The sequence below is a fragment of the Trichoderma breve genome, chromosome 5 (assembly GCF_028502605.1).
Source record: "Trichoderma breve strain T069 chromosome 5, whole genome shotgun sequence".
Lineage (NCBI taxonomy): Eukaryota > Fungi > Ascomycota > Sordariomycetes > Hypocreales > Hypocreaceae > Trichoderma > Trichoderma breve.
The window spans coordinates 2,564,273-2,583,477 of NC_079236.1; the positions used below are offsets into that span (position 1 = coordinate 2,564,273).

Below are 19,205 nucleotides of genomic sequence, written 5' to 3' on the forward strand. Positions count from 1 at the left end.
CTTGTCCTTTCGTGCCTGTTTCGTCTGATGCTAAGCAAAAATCCGATCGATGGACACAACTGCCAGCTCTACACAGAGAAGCATGCAAGTACCTTTGTATCCTCCATCGTCATCTTGACGCATCCATCCCGCAGCAGAAAACAATGGAAGACAAATGGAACAGACAGACACAAAGCAGCTGGAGCTGTCCTCGCTTATCGTTACCCTAAACTGGCATTTGCCATTCCATGATTGACTTTTCTTTGGCGCTGACTACTAGCTATCCCATCAGCCCATCCCATTCAGCCTCACTCACACTGAAACAATGAATCAACAGGGCATCGATCGTCCCACTACATACCCAACGCGGCAAAAGAAAGACGTAGAAAGAAAAGACGGAAAATGAAGAGCCAGTGGCAAGGCAGCTTGGGCGGCGAGGCAAAACAAGCGGATCCTTGTCCAACCAACGAAAACCCATCGAAAACAAAAGCCGCCTAATCCCAATTTGCGGCACGCAAAAAAGGCCACACACCATCACACTTGGAACAAGACAGAGAAGAAGGAAAAAGTTTTTAGCTCCACATCTTTGTCCCAATCCAATTCGTCGAATGGATGCATCGTTGGAAGCTTGCGCTGCTCGTCGCCGTAAGCTCGTTTGGCTCCAAATCGTTCGATGAGATAGCTTGATAGGCAAATAGGGTAAATACATACTGCTGCTATTGCTGTACGAGTAATGCAATAGTAAAGGCTGATTCCATCGCGTCGTCCTTTGTATCTCAGAAGCCGGATAGGCTCCATCAGCTTCGTAGTACTCCAGAGCTTTCAGCCACGCCTCGGATGTCCGGGCAAGCTTCGAAGTCTGTTTCTTTGTCATCATCAGCTTTTTTGTATGCACAGCAGTTCCCATCGATATGTACAGCATCAAGACACGTTATTTAGACCAATATACAGGCGCCGTTACTTGTCAAAAACTTGTGATAAATTCACAACATCGGCTATCCTAGATACAAAGCCATCGACAATAACATAATCCCAATGCACTGCGTAACACCAAGCAGCGCTATGTGTGACAACCCAAACCGACAAAGACTCCACGGCAAACAATGCATTTCACACCGCAAACAGTAATAACACATAGATATAGCAAGAAGCATGTTCCAAGTAACCTTAACTTATTCCGTGACTAGACGCAGCTTTTTGCCAACGTCTCGCCTCTTTGCATGCCCTGCTGCTCGCTCCGACGCCTTGTGTTCCTCCTCCATGGTGTTTCCGCGAGCTTTGAGGGCCTGGAAAAGCATTCCAGCATCGAAGAAGCCATCTATTGGTTTCAGTTAGTATTCATCCACGTAAATAGCAAGAGATAAATAGTATAAACTTACATCCTCCTAATTCGTCGTCATCGCTTGTGAAGCTGGTTTCTGTTGGCGATCCAGGAACCAAACTTAGGCGTCTGCCTCCCGACTTGACCGCGTCCGGGCCGGTGATCAATCTGCCTCGAGACTTGAGTCGGTTGGATGGCTTCGGTCGAGCTAGCTCTGCTTCGCGTGCCTTGCTTCCCTTTGTGCTGACCACCTTGCCGTTTGTGATGCGCAGGATGCGTCGGACTTCCAACAGGTAGCTCTCTAGCGTATCCACAAATCTCTTGGTCTGTCGGTGCTTGCTCGACACGCAGATGGAAATGCTGTCGTCCTTGATAATGTAGCCGATACCAAATCCATCTCCTGACGTCGGTCCAAATCCAAAGTGGCGAAGAGAAGGGTTGCCGCAGTTTGAAGTTGAGAGAATCGTCGTGTTCAGCTTGTCCCATCCAGAATCGGCAAAGATGAGAGGGAGAGGGTGGTGATCCCGCGATCTGGAGTTTGTGCTGTCACCGCGCTCCCTGGTCGACCTGACTTCGACGCCGTCAAGCGACAAGTTGGAGCTCCTTGGGCTTGCCGTCGGTGAAGATGTCGTTGGGCTTGATGCTCCAGGGCTGCTCATGCCGCTGTCGATCAAATCGTCAACATATTTTTGCCACACGCTAAAGAGCGCATAGAGATGTCTGTCGCATCCCTGCGCTTTCGAACACTCCCTGGTGTTGTTAACATGCTTCTGGCACGCACGCTTGAGAGCCTCCATCTTCTGTTCGACCGGGTTATCGCCCCAGAACGTCTGGACGAAATCAACAGATTCCTTTGTTACGGGTCTGATGGCCTCTGTGCGGCCGTGAAGGAAGGTCTTGGTCATGGCAGGCTCATAAGTGCACTCAACCCTTCCATACAGACCGTAATACGCCGCCTGAAATGCCATTTGGACAAAGGCATCGGGCGAAAATCCCATCGATGTAATAAAGTGCTTGCCATAGGTAGAGAAATCGAGGCACTGGAATTCGTTTTGTTCAATCAAATCTGCCAGCCTGGTTTCGGCGAACCGCACCGCGATGCTCAGCTCGGGGATCATGTCCCATCCGAGCTTTCGAGGGGTGGTGTTGACATCTCCGAAACTATCAATCTCTCGCTTGGACGGGTCAGGGCTGGTAGACGTCCAGAGGGTTGGCGCCTGTCCGTTAATGGTACGCGCGAAGCGAAGAATGGTGTCGGTATAGACGTCACTAGCAAACCGCAGCACTGTGTGGCCATCCACGCCAGTATGCTCGAAGTTGATTCCCGCACTGCCGTTCTTACAGACAATGATCTGAAGCTTGTCGTACCAGCGGTTGGTGCAGGTACCGATCTGTACTCCGTTCTTGACCTCGCTGGTTCCGCAGAGCATGTTCTGGCAAAGATCCGCAACGTTGGTCGGCTCGATATAATCAAGGCACAAGACGAAGAGGGCTGAATCGACAATATTAAGCGAGTCGGCATTGTTGGAACCTGGCTCACGGGTCAAGATATCTCGTAAGCCAGACCACACCTTGCGGTTCTCTGTGCTGAGTACGCCAAGGGCGTTCTTTGCCGCATCCTGGATGGGGGTCTGGGTAGCATCGTCGACAATCGTTTGGAGGTTGAGCTCAATATCTTTCTCAGTCATGATGACATCTGAGTTGTCGTCGAGAACGTCAAACCAATAGATCTGGCCATGACACATAACAACGATGTGCTTTGATTCAGGGTCTTGTTCAATCTGGCATCCAGCTTCCGTGGGGACTCTGGCCGTTCCAAAGAGGCGTGAAAATTGATACATGCACAAAGGAGTTCCCTTGATCTTATCCGGCGGCAGCTCTTCTTTTCTCACTGCCCGGATGAACTCCAGAGAAGACACGACGAGGGAAGCAGCACGAGTCACCTGGTTGTTTCTCGCTGGGGTTGGGTCATCTGCGAGGAGGAAGAAAGGGTTGAGGTTGAGTACTACGGGGTTGTCAAAGTTGAGATACGAGTCGTACCCTTTTCACCAATGTTAGCTTTGGTATTACACCAGATTAATAGCCAAGGCGGACGTACAAAACTGTTCGATGTAACTCGTCTTGCCCTGTGCATATCTCTTTAACTTTTCCTGCAGATCAGGACCTTCTTCTCTGAGAAACTCGCTGACGGCATGCTTTGTCTCGGCATGCTCTCTGGGGGACTGGAGTGGTTTCAGGGCTTCTAGGTATTTGCGAGCAGAGTTCTCGAGCTCAGGGATGGGTAGCTTCGGTAGCTTATCCTGGGCGCCGAAAGTAATGCCCCCCTCCATCATGGATTCGTGGTATGTCGCCTTGGGGACTCTGGTATATGCAGCAGACAGCTGAGGAGGCTGCCGTTGAGCTGGCGTGGGGGTCGGCGTCTGAGACTGAGACCGAGCTGCTTCGGACTCCTTTGATGAGTCGGGAAGATCTGGGAGGCTGCGAGGAGTGTTGTAGGAGTAGTTGGGCTCAGCAAGCCGTTCGGCTATGGACTGGGGAGGATGAAAGACACGGACTGAGGCCGTCATGGCGTCAGCAGGTTAAGAGCACTTAGAAGTATAGAGGGGAAATGCTGGTGCTAATGGAGAGTCCGCGAAGGGCGGTGCGGAAGAAATAATGGCAGTCGTCGTGGCAATAAGCGGGCATTACATTTGATGTGCCACGTAAATGAGGATCAGTCTCATATAAGGGCAAGTGACTAGGGAGGAGGCAACGGAAGAACCGGGAAATAGGATTTAGTAGCAAAGAGGACTGTGTCAGGGCCAAGCGCAACTAGGAGGAGAGATATATATGTACACTCGTCTGGCCGTAGACGACTTCAACGGCCGGATACGGACCAGAATCCGGGGGACGGGGAAAGGGTGGAGTCCCCACAGCCAGCCGACGTCTTCTTGGGGAGTGTAAGATGTGTAATGTGTAATGGCAGCTCCAGGTGTCTGGCTGTGGGTCATCTGTGTACGAGTAAATCGCCGTGAAAGGCGTATCGTATCACAGGAGGTTGAGTGAATAAAGCTAAGGTAGGCTTTGCCGGGGTTGGAGGGGAACGTGGAAGAGCTCCTCCGCATGCCCGGCCGCGATAGTGAGACGTCAAACGACGTTGAAAGGGTACCTTGCCCTGCCAAGTATCTACAACCTTGCAGACACCTGTCTTGCTGTACGCTTGTACATACTCTTGCTGGTCTAGTGTCGAGCTAAGAGGAAATAAAAGAAGAAAAAGAGAATAATGCCCGACGATCTGCTGGACAAACAAGGGCATAGTGATGAAATCTCTTGACTTACCTCAGTCGTTGCTTTGGTACGCAGGTGATTCACTCAACTCACAGGTTGTGACGGCTGATCCGGGAGCATGTGCCTATCCGCGACTGGTACATGTACTCGTACACGCCCTCTCTTTCATATGAGGCCCAAGAAGACGGCCACAAGGTGATACCCGGGGGTGAGAGGCGAGCGTCCAAGTGGGGGGAGTTCGTCTGGAGTGCAGCAAGATGGCAAAAAGCTACATGTACATGAACGGCATGTGCTCAACGGCCCAAGGTGAGAGCGGCAATGGCAACGTGTGCTCGGCTGCAGGCTGCGGGACAAGAGAGAGGAAAAGAACGTGCCTCGATCTGGCGTCACGTCAAGTGGATCAAATCCCGGGTTGGAGTGGTGGCTTCGGACGAGGGGATGTTCGGGCTGAGGGTTTCAGAAGAGGGATTTGATTTGTGTTGCGCTGTGAGAAACCGGAGCGGCGACGCTAGCAAAAGCAGCTGCAAATGATCTCAGTCGCCGGGTGAGAATCCACTGTCTGATATGAGCGTCAACTGGCGTCCTCGTGATTGCGATCTGGGCTGGGCGAGTTGCCTGGGGTCTGGGACATTATTCACGATGATGTTGTTGCGTGGCAAAAACCGATCGAACCTAGACCCAGAGCAAGAAAAAAGCCTAGACGACGATGGGATTCCGCATGGGGTTCTGCCTCGAACTGCTGAGTCAGTTGGTCTCTTTTGGCGAGGGCAGGAGGGCTCTATCCAGGTCACAAGGCCACATATTCATTTCATGGAAAGCAACATAGTTGTACTGTAATCCTTCAGCTGTAAGTGACGGGCCGTGGACAGAAGCAGTAATTTCATTTCCAGTTGCAGTGCAACGACGTCACGAGCTAGCGACCCCATGGCGCCCCTCAAAGTGGCTAAACTGTCCCAATTATCTGATGGATCAGCAAAGTTGCTTGCGTCCTCTATGGTTGATTTGATGGCCAAGCAACCACCCATTTTTTTCTTCTCTTCGCTCCCGCGTGGGGACGTTGCAACCTCGCCATAACCTTAGTATCTGGTACCTGCGATGTAACCTGGCCAGACAACAAAGTTGGCGGTATCCGGTACCTACGCGGAACTTTTCAGACCAGCCACAGTGCCTTAGTACCTCTGCCTGTATATGAAGCACATCGCCATACAACTGAAGGCATCAAATACACATACTTAAAATATTACATACAAGTCTGTTGAACTTTGTCCCGGAAAAGCCGAACGCCGAACAGCTGAAGTGGGTTTGGCCGTCTCTCGAAATGCGCCGCATCGGCTAGGGAATAAGAAGCTCTCGAGTCCAGTCTCCGGGCAAGAGGATCAAAAAGATAAGGTAAGACACCCGAGTCCAATCACATGCTCGCATGTCTTTAATAATTGCCCCCGACCTTCGACTTCACCCCATATCGGCCCTGGAAATGATACGAGTACAACATCGCCTGGTAAAATACTAAAAGAGCCGAGTATTCCTTTGTTGTCACCTCCCCTATCTTTCATTCGTATTCCATACCCATCTACCAACGTCAGCAGTACTTCATATGTCGCCGGGCATTTATGCTGCTGTCGAGTACTCGCTTGGTACCAGCGACTCGGTTGTCGACGGCCCGCCCGCCTCGGGCCAACGGACCAAAGCTGGACCAAATCTTTGTTAGCACCGGATGCTATACTACCACGCTGACGCTCCCTCTTTCTAGAGCAATATATGTATAATAAATGAATTCCGTCATTCAGCGAATGGTTCACCTAATCTATTTCTCATGTACCCCGTACCTGTCGCCTGTTCCCTCCCCCCATCTAAGTACCCCCACAGAGTCGTTCGAGTGGCTTTCACATGTCAGCATCTCTCTGTGTGCAAAATACAGTAAGTGGTATTTCGCGCAGCAATCTAGACTGCATGAATGGAATCTCAAAGAAGTATGAAGCTGGAATATCATGCCCAACGCCCAACTCGAAACTTTTGCTGCTCTAACTGAACATCCGGAATCTCCGCAGCATATGACATAAGTCCCTTACCCAGTTACGCACAAGGTGGTATCTATATTGGAAGATATGCTCGACATCTCAGCAGCACTCTCTGAACGGATGTTTATTTTCGGCTTTCTCAGTCTCTAATAGCCTCAAGAGCGAACCGATATTGGCATGGCACGGAATAATGAGTAGCATATTCCGTACGTAGGAGTGGGCCGGCATATCTCCGTGATGCCAGGCAAAACACACTACATGATACCAAGATACCCAGCAACGCCGGATCTCCAGGAGATTTGAAATATCGAAATTGCCATTAATATCCGACCGTGTTCGCTGAATTGGAATAATGGCAGCTATAAGCTTACAAGGTGTAGGTTTGTGTGTAGCTCCGTTGCCCGGCTTATGATCCACGCCGACGCATATTGCGGACCACACACAAGCAAGGGTGTTGAGTGCCGTACGGCCGGATCTCCATAATTCGATACTGCGTCTCCCTTTCCTCCTTTTCGAGAGCAGCTGCGGAGTACTATGGCCTTCTAGTCATTTGTACCTGCATCTCTACTACATGGTTAATTAACAATACGGCTAGAATGCCTGCCGTTACATCCAGGGAGGGATCGAACAAGACATGTAGAGCTGAAGTAAAGGAGTCTCATTGCTCATCTCGGTGTTTCGTTGCTCACCTCGGTGTTTAGTTTCTCACCTCGGTGTTTCGTTGCTATGTTGATTAGTCCTAACCTCCTTGGAGTATCACATGGTTTCATCTATATCTTATATTGCGCCTTGAGCGCTCCTCCGAGCCATTTGTCAAAGTTCCACGGTTTGTATCCAGTATATGAAACTGATATCCCCTTCTAGGATTTACATATATTTTAGCGTTAGAATATTTATTGAGATATGATCATGTGGAATTTTTCTTTGAGTTCATCTCCTATCTCGCAGATTTGAAAGGGACATGCGGGTAAGGTACATACATGTATGCTTCTTAACGTCAATACTCAAGAGTTGCAATTCCACTGCTGCATATTTTGCCTTGAGTTGCAAAACTTGCTTTGTAGTGGGGAGTTACAGTGAAAGTGTTTGCTTGCAAATGCTCAGTCCTTAACCCCACATTGACTATAACTCTGCATAATGAATTCGCGTTTCTTCTCGACGATTTGTGCTGCTAATTCATCTCCGTAAGAATAGATACAATTTAAACAACTTCAAAGTGTATACTTGCTTCTCATGTCTCACTTATCGGCAATATTCGGATCTGGTCACTATACCTGCCCTGCATTTCCAGTCACCACCACCTGCTCCATCCCTAGCCAGCCATTTTTAACATCACGACCAAGTATACTAGATAGGTAGTGAGATTGGTTGATGATAACGATACTTGACTCAAGCATCTGGAGCAGCTTCCACGACGAACGGAGTTCCACGAGTCGCCATCTTAAAAGTTGGCCATTCGAACGTACATACTGCCTTTTGATACCTGTTGCGAAAGCCGCAGGACCTTTTGACAACAGCTTGAGCCCTACAAATCTCCACGTTTCGCACGTCGGTACAGTAGCTTAGATATGTAGGTAGTTCTATCTAGTTCAAGTTCTACATCATGCTGGATTAATGCTCCCTCATCTTGCGCTTTCAGAATGTTGAGTTGTCACGTGGATCTGTGTGGCCACCTTCCTTGGCCAAGCCTACTTCTTATTTGCTTCTGTTTGCCGCCAGCTTTTCTCTCTTTCATAGCAGTACACAGAGAGTTTTCCACCTTCTCAGCTTGGTCAGCTTTGTCACAGAAAAGCAAGCTCCCTGTGAGACTTTTTTGCATGACTGCTTCGTCAATTCAATGAGCCCGACGCAATCGTTGCTGATGCATATTTCCGCGAGATAAGTGGAACTCCAACATCGAGAACTCCAAGACGAACTTCTTCCCATTCATCGGCCTTTATCACTAAGTTTGGCACAATAGGCAGCCATGGCTCCTAAACTGAAACTTCAATTTTGTTCTCCGATTAGGACGCGTTGGCTCGGTGCAATGGTTCCATCCACACTGAGCCTTCCACGACAGAAAAGCTGACTCCCTCACCCTGAATGCGAACAGGCGCCTTCAAACACGAAAACTCAAGATTTTCGTTTGCAATCCTCAAGAAGCCTATGCTACAATTGACAAGGACGTAGGCTTCGTCATGAGAGCAGTTGTATTTAAGCAGTCTGGTTTATTACTTGCTTTAGTCCCGGATAGAGTCCCGCTCATCTTCCATCATGCCTCTCGGTGTTTCGCTCGGTGTTTCGTTTACGGTATGTTCCATTCTCGTATATGAACCAGAATAGTTGATGAAACAATGCTATAAGATGCTTCACCACACCCGCGCAATATCATCGACCAGAACCTTGCGCAATACAACATAACCAACATGAGCTCTTTGCTTTGAGGGCCACTGGCTCTACCGCCTTGGAGGGAACAACGGATGGGACGGGGAAAATTATCGGCGCTGTCGACAGCCTTTATCATGGACAGCAGAGCCAGAGACGACGGACGCTCTTCCGCGTCAGGTAATCGTCCGAACCGAACTCTCTTAAGGCGCTCGCGCAAAGCAGGGTATCCTCTTTCAACTCAACCTCATCTTTGATTGCCGGCTTTTCCATAGGTTCTGATTGTCGCACTTTTTCAGGCTTTTCAAAGATGTTGTTTCGAAGGATAATGGCCAGACACCGTGCTCGTGGGCTGAGGCAAACAGCGTTCGCCAACATATGCACCTGGAGTTTCTCTACCATCTTGTGGGGGCGCACTCGCATCATGCAACACAACGTGACTGTACTTCTCATAATGACGGAGATGTGAAGCGACATAAATTCTTGATGTCTGTCTATTAGCATCGCCTACTTATTAAGATCGGTTACAGACCCTGCATGTGCACAGGCCGGGGAAGTGAGCACGGTCCAGCCGCGACAGTCTTCCGAGGACCCGGCCCCTGAAGGATACGAGAGACGATTATTGATAGATGGACCCAACTGCATTGAAAGAAATAGGCGATCGCATTGATCACAAAATCGTCTATCGTGACAAATCAAGACTTACAGAGAATGCCAAATAGCACATGCAACTCATGGTCTCCTTCTGGTAGCGTCGCAGCCGCAGATCCATGGCCCGGTTGACTCAAGCTACATGTAATTGACAAACAAAAGAATTTTGATCTCAGTCTATGGGTTTGAATACATGGATAATATAATACACGGCAAATAATCTCTAAGCCTCTTACAGATCAATCTCCTTCAGCCGAATGAAGCACTGCGTCGGCTCCCTCGCAAACTTCTGCACGGCGTCGTAGCCGCCCAGCTTCTCAGGGATGGGCAACAACTCAAAGTTCCAGACAATCAACGCAAAGTGAATCTTGAGCACTTGCAGAGCCAGCTTCCTGCCGAAGCATCCCCTAAGTCCCAACCCGAACGCCAGCGACGGGCCAGCCATCGTGTTGAACACTTCGGCACCGGTATCCGGATCCTTCTCGAGCCAGCGTTCGGGAACAAACTTAGCAATATCATCGTCCGACCAGGAACGCGACAGCGCTGATTTGGCAGTCTGGCGAGCCCCAGGGCTGCGTGCCTCGTCCGTAAGCTTCATGTTGGGTTCGAGGTAGCCGGGGCCATTAGCCATGAGGAAGACATTGGTACCCTTGGGAATAGTGCGGCCGAGGACGGTGGTATCCTGCTGAGCCTGGCGAACAACGAAGGCGATAGTGTTTGAGTGGCGAAGAATCTCCTCCACAGTGGCATCCAGGTAAGGGACCTGTGCGTTGCTAAGCTCCGCGTAAGTCAGGTCGCGCTTCTCCTGGACAGCAGCTGGGAAGGCCGAGCGGAGCTCGTCACGGAGACGGCTCTGCGCGGCAGGGTTGTCAGTCAGCATCTTGACGCCCCAAGCGATGGTAGTAGCAGATGTATCGTGACCAGCTGTCATGAAACCAAAGAACTCGTCGGCAATGGCACCTTTGCGGTAGTCGGGCTTGCGGCCTTCTTTGATCGCAACATCGCGTTCGCGAAGGAGGACAGAGTGAAGCGCGCTCTTGGGCTTGATGCTGGGGTCTTTCTCAATCAATTGGACGGATTCTTCAACCTTGTCCTCAATATACTTGTCCTTGATGGCCTTGGCTTTGATCATGTAGGGGAACTTGCGGATGACCCACGAAGTCAGCACCGGGGCAGGAGAGAGCTGAGTGTCAGTGACCGAGTTGGCCAAGGTGAGCACAGCAGAGAAGATCTCGGGAGTGTAGCCTTCGGGGAAAGTGACGGGCTCATCGATATCATCGGGGAACACAGGCTCAAAGCTGTCCAACGCCTTGATGCGCTGGATAGTGTTGGTCTCGCTCTCAAGAAGGCCAAAGGAAGAAGCAAAGATGGAGTCCAACGTAGCAAAGGTGACATCGTGATGAGCCGAAAAGGGGCGGCCCTTGGCCATGTTGCATTTGATCTTCCACAACTTCATCAGGGTGCTTGCAGCCATGTACACCTCAGGCGCGCTGATCTCCCGGATGAAAGTCGGGGCCATCAAGTGGTTGATCAAGTTCCGATTGTTCTTGAATCGAGGGTCGCTCGAGATGAATTGGATATGTTGCTCTGGCAAAATACCATTGATAAGTTCACCAAAGAATTCGCTACGGTCGAACTCTTTGATTCTCCGAAGCAGGATATCTTGGCTTTCGAAAGGGTCTGTCACCACCACCCATGGTAATCCACCAGGCTTGATGAAAGCTTGGACAATAGGACTTTGGAGACGAGTGGTAAGAGACGTTAACCAGCACTATTATCATTCAAAATCACATGTTAGCAATCTGCATCTGCCAGCTGATGTTGTGAGTAGTGGCAGTGTCTTACAAAAATGCGTTGTGTACGCATCACATAGCCCATCATCTCTGGCACATCACCAAACAACTTTGCTGCCGCATCTTTGTTGTACGGGATATCAGGGATTGGCTTTGGCAGGATCCTTCGGTATGCCGTATACAGAACGACACAGACGATCGCCACGACATAAACTCCTCCTGAGGAGGTAATCACCGCCATTGTGTTTGCCAAAGTGTTGCTTTACTGGATTCATACAAGTCTGAGTTTAACAATCACGAACGAAAAAGCAAATAGGATTCAGCTTCCTGTTGAAAAACTACCGCACCAGCAGCCTATAACTTCAGTTTGGAATCCTAACCCCTCTTGTGAGTGACTATATGAGTAGTCGTATGCGAAGCATCCAAGGGACCCTGGCTCGCCCCTGCATACGACATGAACAAATTTCTTTTGCGGCCTAGAATCAGCTTGCCCAGAACTCTGAAACAAATCCACCGTATTAGAAGACCGGTAGAAGCACTTTTGAAGAATCCTAGGTTACACCAACAACAAACGTTGGAACGTTGCTGGGGGCCTGGCCGCTCCTCCAGTCGGTTCCCCACCTCTCCGCTCGACAGGCAAAGATTTGGCTGCACAAATCATACGTCGTCCCAATTAAGGCCTGTCCAATGATGTGTCTAGCGTTCTACCCACTGGACAACTGATGGCCGTCGCTCTAAACCTTGCCGATGTTGTGGGTAATTCCTTATAAAATGGCTTGGTCATTCATTCGGTTCCACGGCCGGGAGTACGCGGTTTGCCTCATGTCCATTGGTGCAAACTTGGTACTGCTGAGAGGCAGGGCAAGGATGATGAAGACAAACGGCATGAACCTTGGCCCACAAAATGTAATCTGTCAACCAGGTAAGATACGGAGAATGTACTCCGTAGGCTATAATACCCCAGATACAGTTAGTGATCGTCTATCAGTTTCCCGTCCCGTTATTTAGTCAGACGGATGCACCCGGGGATACCCACGCAGCTTATTCCTAGTTGCCTGGTAATTGTCTTCTCCGTTGGACTTTGCACGCTGACCTTGAGCCCTTGTAATACGGATGGACTCTTTTGCCGGAACCCTGGCGCCCTCCAACGGCCCGGAGGTAAAAGTAGTACCAGTTTTCCGTGCAGAGAGCTCGCATCACCAGGGGCTACAACTATATACGGAGTAGGTTGATGAACCGCGGCACAGGGGAGCCCTGCCCCGGGTGATCCCACACTATGTTAGAGCCGGCATAAACCTGGTAACTCGTAGAGTCTGTCTGCACTCCTAGCCATAGTCGCTTGCCTGGGCAAGCCACTTCATTTGCAAGAAAAGTCTTTACTAGAAAACTTTTATAAGCCGTATTTTTCTAAAAAGTCCGCTGACCCGACTCTAGTGAGTTGCTCTTTTCACAAAGTCGAGCACGAGTTCTAGACCGGTTGCATATCTTCAGTTTACTTGGCGTCTGTGCGAAGCAGCGGCAACAATTCAAAATGCCGAACTCTATGGCTCCGGCCATGAATGTGACAATGATAGTTTGCAGTGCACTATCGTTGATCTTCATGAGCCTGCGATTCTTCAGCAAACACCTTGTGTCGACGAAACTCGGCGTTGATGACGCGGTGCTTCTCTTCTCCTGGGTAAGGTTGCGCCATGTCTTGTCTCTCGGAAACTACCCGACTAACTTTTCCATGTCCTTTCTAGTTGCTTTTTGTGACATTCATTGTCTTGTCGATTTATGCTACAAAGTTCGGGCTCGGGAAGCACTATGAAGACGCAGATTTAACAAAGCTACCGCGTCTACTATACCTATTACCGATTGGCCAATTCTTTGCCGTCATCTCGGTTGCCGTGTCCAAGTCCTCCTTCATCTTGACACTACTGAAGCTAGTGACCGTGACCTGGCAAAAGGCCGCGTTGTGGTTCATGCTTGTGACCATCAATGGGTCCATGTTCAGCATTGCCGTCGTCCAGTTCTTTCAATGCTCGGTTCCACCTACTCCAGGATGCGTCCAGAACGATGCTGTCATTGGGTTGGGATCGTACGCAGCAGGGTACTCGGCCACCATGGATTTAGTCCTTACGGCATTCCCAGCCATTGTTATCTGGAACCTGCAGATGAAGAGTAGTGACAAGTTTGGTATCATTGCCTCTATGAGCTTGGGTATAGTGTAAGTCGCCTCACACCTTGAATATGTCATTGACTTCGGACTTTGGAGTATTTGCTAACTTTAAAACTTGCAGAGCCGGCGTGGTGGGTATCTATAAGACTTCCACAATTGGCCTTGTTGCCCGTAACGCAGACTTTACCTACGGAACGGCCTTCCCCCTGATCTGGCTTTCTGCCGAGGTCAGTGCAACTGTCATCGCCGCCTCCATTCCCTTCTTCAGGCCGCTGGTCCGCATGATTAAGGGTACAGAGGCGAAGGACTCTTCCTACGCCTTGTCCAAAGTCAGCCGGCCTGGCACAAACCCTCTCAACAGAACCCACGAACAACTAGAAGACGATAATAGAAGCGACCAGTATATCTTGAAGCCGGGCTCAAACAATATCTTGCGCGAGACAACTTACACCGTACAGCACAGCTACGAGGGCGAAGATAAAGCTAGCTATACTGACCACTCTCAGCGAGGACACGGTAATGCTTACTAGTGTGTGATCCTGTGACAGTCAAAGTGGTGTATGAATTTTGAGTATTACTTAAGAAGGAAATAGAATTAATTAATGGCTACAGTGCCTTTCGTCTATACAAGTTGCCAATTTCCACAAGTGATGCCGTTTCTAAAAACTAGACTCAAACTTCCTAGCGCCCGAATGATAACTCAGATTCGCTTGTTCCCGTTTTCCTGATTTTCCCGCCTCCTCGAGTTCTAGAACCACTTAGTGTTCGAATGAGCGAGATTTCCCCTGATTGCTCTGCCACACTCATAACTCCATCGCAACAAGGAATCTAATCCTCCTCAGGGGAAGACATGTGACCAGATGCCAATGTGAGTTGGCACATGAGCGGCTTTTTCTCCCAAAGGACATAGGCATTTTGCTCATCCCAGTCCGAGGCGCCCTCCACACCGTCGCAAATTTCTATATTAAACTTGAACAAGAGGCGAGCAAGGATGAGTTGCGTCTCCCGCATGGCCATGTTCTGACCCAAGCAGTCCCGAGGTCCGAAGGCAAAGGGGCGCCAGCACTCACGGTTGTCGCCGCTATAGACAGGGTCGTTGAGCCAGCGCTCAGGGACGAAGCTGTCAGGATCCCGGAAGTTATCGGGGTTACGGTAGGTAGCATAGTGGTGGACGGAGACACGAGTTCCACCGGGGACGGGGCCTCCAGGCATATTCATCCCTGATGCGTGGCTCGGCACCACTCTTGGAACTCCGACTGGCACCGGGGGATATAACCGGAGTGCTTCCTTGATACCTTCCAAAAGGGTTAAGTACATGCATATGAATTCAATTGGATTTGTGAAGTGGCTACCGTGTCAGGTACTTACATGCGTTCAGATATACGAGTTCCGCGGCACTCTGGAAACTGATTTCCTCCTGAGACCGAAACTTTGCGCGTATCTCTCTCAGGAGTAAACCCAGCTTTTCTTCGTTTTTGAGCAGGTAATATGTCACACCGGAAAGTGTGGTGCCTATGAAATCAGAAATTAAATCCCTATACTTCTACAGCAACGGGTAATTGAAAAGTTCGGGGAAATACCAATTGTTTCACTGCCTGCTAACATGAAGACATCGCCGTGGCAGTGCATTTCCTCTAGAGTCAGTTGTTTGTCTAAATCTGCGTCAAGAACCAAGCTCCAGATATCTGCTTCGTCTGACCCTTTCTGGAGTCTCCTATCGACACGATCGGCAGAATGCTTGAAGTGGTTATACTTCATCTGCTTGATGGATTGTGGTTCCAATACGTTGAAAGCGAAATCCAGGATCCCGTAATATTGAATTATTTGTGCAATAGGAATGACCTTGATAGAGTCAAACACCGCTTCAACCCACTTTGAGTATCGGTTGCTTTGGAGGAGGCCGAGCGGTTCTCCAAAAGTGAGGTGCCCCATGATGTCGAACGCTGTGAATTGGTACAACTCAACCATGTTTACACTCTCACCATGGGCGGAAGTTTCATTCAATGAGGAAAGCAACTGATCGATATTCTTCTGGAAGATTGGCTCCTGTCGCTTCAGGGCTCGCTCCGAAAACGCTGGTGCAAAAACCTGCCTGAAGCGACGGTGATCCTCATGTGCTGGTGCGCTGTTGATGCCATAGACACCTGGTGCGTTTTTGTTAACCCTGCTCAAGATATCTTTCGCCTATTTGGAGCCTCACCATTATACGGCGCCACAAACCACTCTCTCGCCTTTGGGAATTCTCGGCCACCCCTTTCATGGCCATGGATTGCCCTCCAGGCGGCACCGCTGCCGTCCATGTAGCTCAATTCGTTTGGCCCATAGCGGACGACCGGGCCGTACTTGGAGTGGAGTTTTTGCATCCATTGCACCTGTCGTCCGGAGATAGCAGAGATCCAAAATGGAATACAACTCAAGGAGGTGTACCATGGACCCGGGAATCTTGACAAAGGGTGCAACGTCACTGAGTAGATAGCAGACACGACCCAGTACAAAACACCGGAGAACGTGATGGCAATCAAGACATGGCTCGCTGAGACAGTGCCAAGTGCCGGGCTACTGTAAAGAGAAGACAAGTCTAGCAAGGCCATGGTAGTGATAAGTATACTCGTATTGGCCTCAACTATACTCTACTGTGTACAGAATGGAATTCTAGAAAACTGTCTTGCAGGACGACATTAATACTACTCTGCTACCGGCAGAATGGGATTCCATCATTCGCTTGTGGCAGCCAGCAGAAGGATGGTCGGGGCCATTTACTGCGACGTCCGCACCCGGTAATTACAATTGCCGCGAATACCTTGCAGGGATCGCTATTTTCTGACAGGTACGGCGTAATACGGGGAGACGTTAAGCCCCCCCCCTATGTATGTAACCTGCACTTGAGGGCGGGACACGAGATGTGGATAGACAAAAGAGATAGGGGAACGTTATCCGTATGTATGTCAGAATCCTTAAGAAATTTAGGGGGGCGGCACATGTAAGGTCAAGCGCGCAGAATGGACTCGGCCCAACAACCTGGTTTAAAAGCCGGAAGTGAGCCGTTACCTGTCAGACCGGCTAACTGCCCAAACCGGGGTACCAATCCCGGCATCTGGGATGGCGTCTGGAGTCCGATTGCAGGGGTCTGAATTCGATGCCGGGTAGGAATACGCTGAAAGAAATGGATGGTTTATAGGGTCTTGGTAGAAACAAAGTTACCTGTGCCTGACACTCAGATGAATATAAATATAAGTGTCTAGAACAACGAAAAGAAAAAAAACACAACTACAACTTTTATCAACAACTTGCCACATTTCCACCAAGCACAATGCCAAACTCTCAACTACCGGAGACAACTTGTCAGAAGATCAGACTCCCAGCGCTTGAAGCGGGATGGAGATGGCCTAGACTTGTGAGCTCCTACTTGGAAGAAGTCGAAGAGGAGTGTTTGAAATGGTCGGCGAGTTTTACCGCCTTTGATCACGAAACACAATGTCTTATTCATGAGAAAGGAAAACTCAGTTTGTCTCCCAATTCTGCGCCCTGACTGTCAATTGTGCTGTTCGAGCTAACCAAAGGAACCTGTGAAGATCTCCTTGCGGGCATGTGCTATGCAAGAATGACGAAAGGTGAGACATGTCCTATTCTAAGTCTCCATTATTCGAATGATACTTACATGTTTCAAAACAGAGCAAATCAGGTCTGGATGCGAGCTTATGCACCTTTTCTTCATGTTCGACGAATACTCCGACAAGGCATCTCCCGAAGAAGTTCTTTATCAGGCCCAGGTCATGATTGATACTCTCAAAAGTCCTGAGACGCCTCGACCGAAGGGGGAATGGATCGGAGGTGAAATAATACGACAGTAAGTGGCAAAGTCATATAGCTGCAGCGATCCCATGCTTAGAGCTTACTTATCAATTTAGATTCTTGCTTCACCTTCCTAGTACTGCTACCGAGACATTTCGGGCTAGATTCGGTGCGACTTGGATACAATATGTTCACTCTGTTGTCCAACAGGCTCAATTCAGATCAGAGTCACGTATCCTGGATTTGGAAGACTTTCTTGCTGTCAGACGCCATACCTCTGGCGCACCATCCACGATTGCCTTTTACGAAATGAACAGTGACATTCCGGATGATATCCGAGAACATCCTGTCATTCGTGAACTGGAAGTCTTGGCGGTGGACCTCATCGTTATTGCCAATGTGGGTACATGTAACCTTTCCAGATGATGAACACGCGTATGCGACGGTGTGTACCAGGGCTCTTACTGATTACGCATGTAGGACATCCTATCATACAACAAGGAGCAGGCCATAGGAGACGACGAGCACAACATCGTTACCATCCTCATGAGCCAGTACAACCTTGATGTCCAACAAGGCATCGATATGGCAGGAGACCTGGCCGATGAGAAGATGGACAGGTTCTACTACCTGTACCCGCAAGTCCCACGATACGTAGGGCCTGTAGATTTGGAAGTCCAGACCCTTGTGGATGGCATGGCTCAGTGCGTTAGTGGTGTATTCCATTGGAGCTATGAGAGTCAACGATATTTTGGGAAACGCGGGATGGAAATCAAGAGAACCCGACAACTACGACTCTTGCCCAAGGTGAAGACGAATGACTTCGCAGGTACTGTACCTGTGAATGACGTCTTGATATTGTAAATTAAGGGGGTATCATGTAATATAATAACCGAAGAATGGAGGACAGAGAGGCAATGTACAATACGAAAAGAAGATGGGATAGAAGATCAGGTAGAGACGTCCGCAGGGAGAACAAGGGTTGGAAAAGATTAGACATAGAGACCAAGGGATAGACAGGGGAAAGATAGGAGTTCATAGACAAGCAGCTAAGTAATAAGTGTACAAAACATTACCAATTGTATGTTTCAGTCTCTACAAGGAGGCTTATCCAGGCGGAAATAGAACGGCTTGGGTGAGTTTGAGCGCAGGGTTTGAGTCTATTAGCTAGGGGTGCTGACCTCATCATACATACCATGTAAATGAACTCCAATGACTGACAACCTGTGTGCCTCGACATTGGGCATCAATATTCAGGTTATGGAGATAATCCTCCAGCATCTGTTTTGCCAGGGACACCGTCGTAAACTTTGGATTTTCAAGTTGAATTGCCGTGTAAATAGAAAACGCATGAATTTGGACCTCACTATTTGTAACTAACAAGTTTCTGATCTATGAATCCACCTACAAAGAAGATGAACAGTTCTCATCGCCAAGCTGCCAATGTACTCCAGGGTGAGCTAGGAACATGAAAGTTACATATATGTATACATGCCAGCGTACTAGAACGACTCGGGACAGAAGGTAGTACAGTCCCAGTTTGTATGTGCTTGATGAGGACGGCAATTGGCCTTAAATTGACAGAGTTGACTAGCTGCAAAGGAGAGATAGAAAATACCGATGGATATAACGACTGGCAATAATAACTTGTAGGTGCATACACCGGTTCGTCAACTTATCTATGCGAAAGACAACCCTTTATGTAGGACTACATACGTACAGGTATTTATTTACTGAAGTAGTATATATCCAACTCCTTGAGTACACGTATGTGCTACTATTACTATTCTTTTCTATTATTTATCTATACTCTGATTATACTCAGCAGCGCCAGATATTATCATTACGTGTAGCTTTGA

The 19,205-nt window shown here is 49.1% G+C and overlaps 5 protein-coding genes across 5 annotated transcripts; 2 read left to right on the top strand and 3 right to left on the bottom strand.

Annotated features, from left to right (window-relative positions):
• Positions 1 to 1,151: 1,151 nt before the first annotated feature.
• T069G_08440 (choline/Carnitine o-acyltransferase domain-containing protein) lies at positions 1,152 to 3,867 on the bottom strand (the record flags this gene model as incomplete). Its single annotated transcript, XM_056175650.1, has 5 exons — positions 1,152 to 1,297; positions 1,359 to 1,831; positions 1,997 to 2,340; positions 2,395 to 3,341; positions 3,399 to 3,867. 5 exons carry the CDS (start codon positions 3,865 to 3,867, stop codon positions 1,152 to 1,154), a joined length of 2,379 nt encoding a protein of 792 aa, XP_056026599.1.
• A 5,965-nt stretch (positions 3,868 to 9,832) lies between these two features.
• T069G_08441 (cytochrome p450 domain-containing protein) lies at positions 9,833 to 11,634 on the bottom strand (the record flags this gene model as incomplete). Its single annotated transcript, XM_056175651.1, has 2 exons — positions 9,833 to 11,371; positions 11,446 to 11,634. The coding sequence occupies 2 exons, from the start codon at positions 11,632 to 11,634 to the stop codon at positions 9,833 to 9,835; spliced, it is 1,728 nt and encodes a 575-aa protein (XP_056026600.1).
• A 1,290-nt stretch (positions 11,635 to 12,924) lies between these two features.
• On the top strand, positions 12,925 to 14,084 carry T069G_08442 (uncharacterized protein; the record flags this gene model as incomplete). The annotated part of the gene is made up of 3 exons (XM_056175652.1): positions 12,925 to 13,071; positions 13,136 to 13,602; positions 13,676 to 14,084. The coding sequence occupies 3 exons, from the start codon at positions 12,925 to 12,927 to the stop codon at positions 14,082 to 14,084; spliced, it is 1,023 nt and encodes a 340-aa protein (XP_056026601.1).
• Positions 14,085 to 14,382: 298 nt separating this feature from the next.
• T069G_08443 (cytochrome p450 domain-containing protein) lies at positions 14,383 to 16,145 on the bottom strand (the record flags this gene model as incomplete). Its single annotated transcript, XM_056175653.1, has 4 exons — positions 14,383 to 14,849; positions 14,923 to 15,066; positions 15,135 to 15,698; positions 15,755 to 16,145. The coding sequence occupies 4 exons, from the start codon at positions 16,143 to 16,145 to the stop codon at positions 14,383 to 14,385; spliced, it is 1,566 nt and encodes a 521-aa protein (XP_056026602.1).
• A 719-nt stretch (positions 16,146 to 16,864) lies between these two features.
• T069G_08444 (terpene synthase family, metal binding domain-containing protein) lies at positions 16,865 to 18,210 on the top strand (the record flags this gene model as incomplete). Its single annotated transcript, XM_056175654.1, has 4 exons — positions 16,865 to 17,057; positions 17,227 to 17,401; positions 17,463 to 17,745; positions 17,827 to 18,210. The coding sequence occupies 4 exons, from the start codon at positions 16,865 to 16,867 to the stop codon at positions 18,208 to 18,210; spliced, it is 1,035 nt and encodes a 344-aa protein (XP_056026603.1).
• Between the last annotated feature and the right edge of the window lie 995 nt (positions 18,211 to 19,205).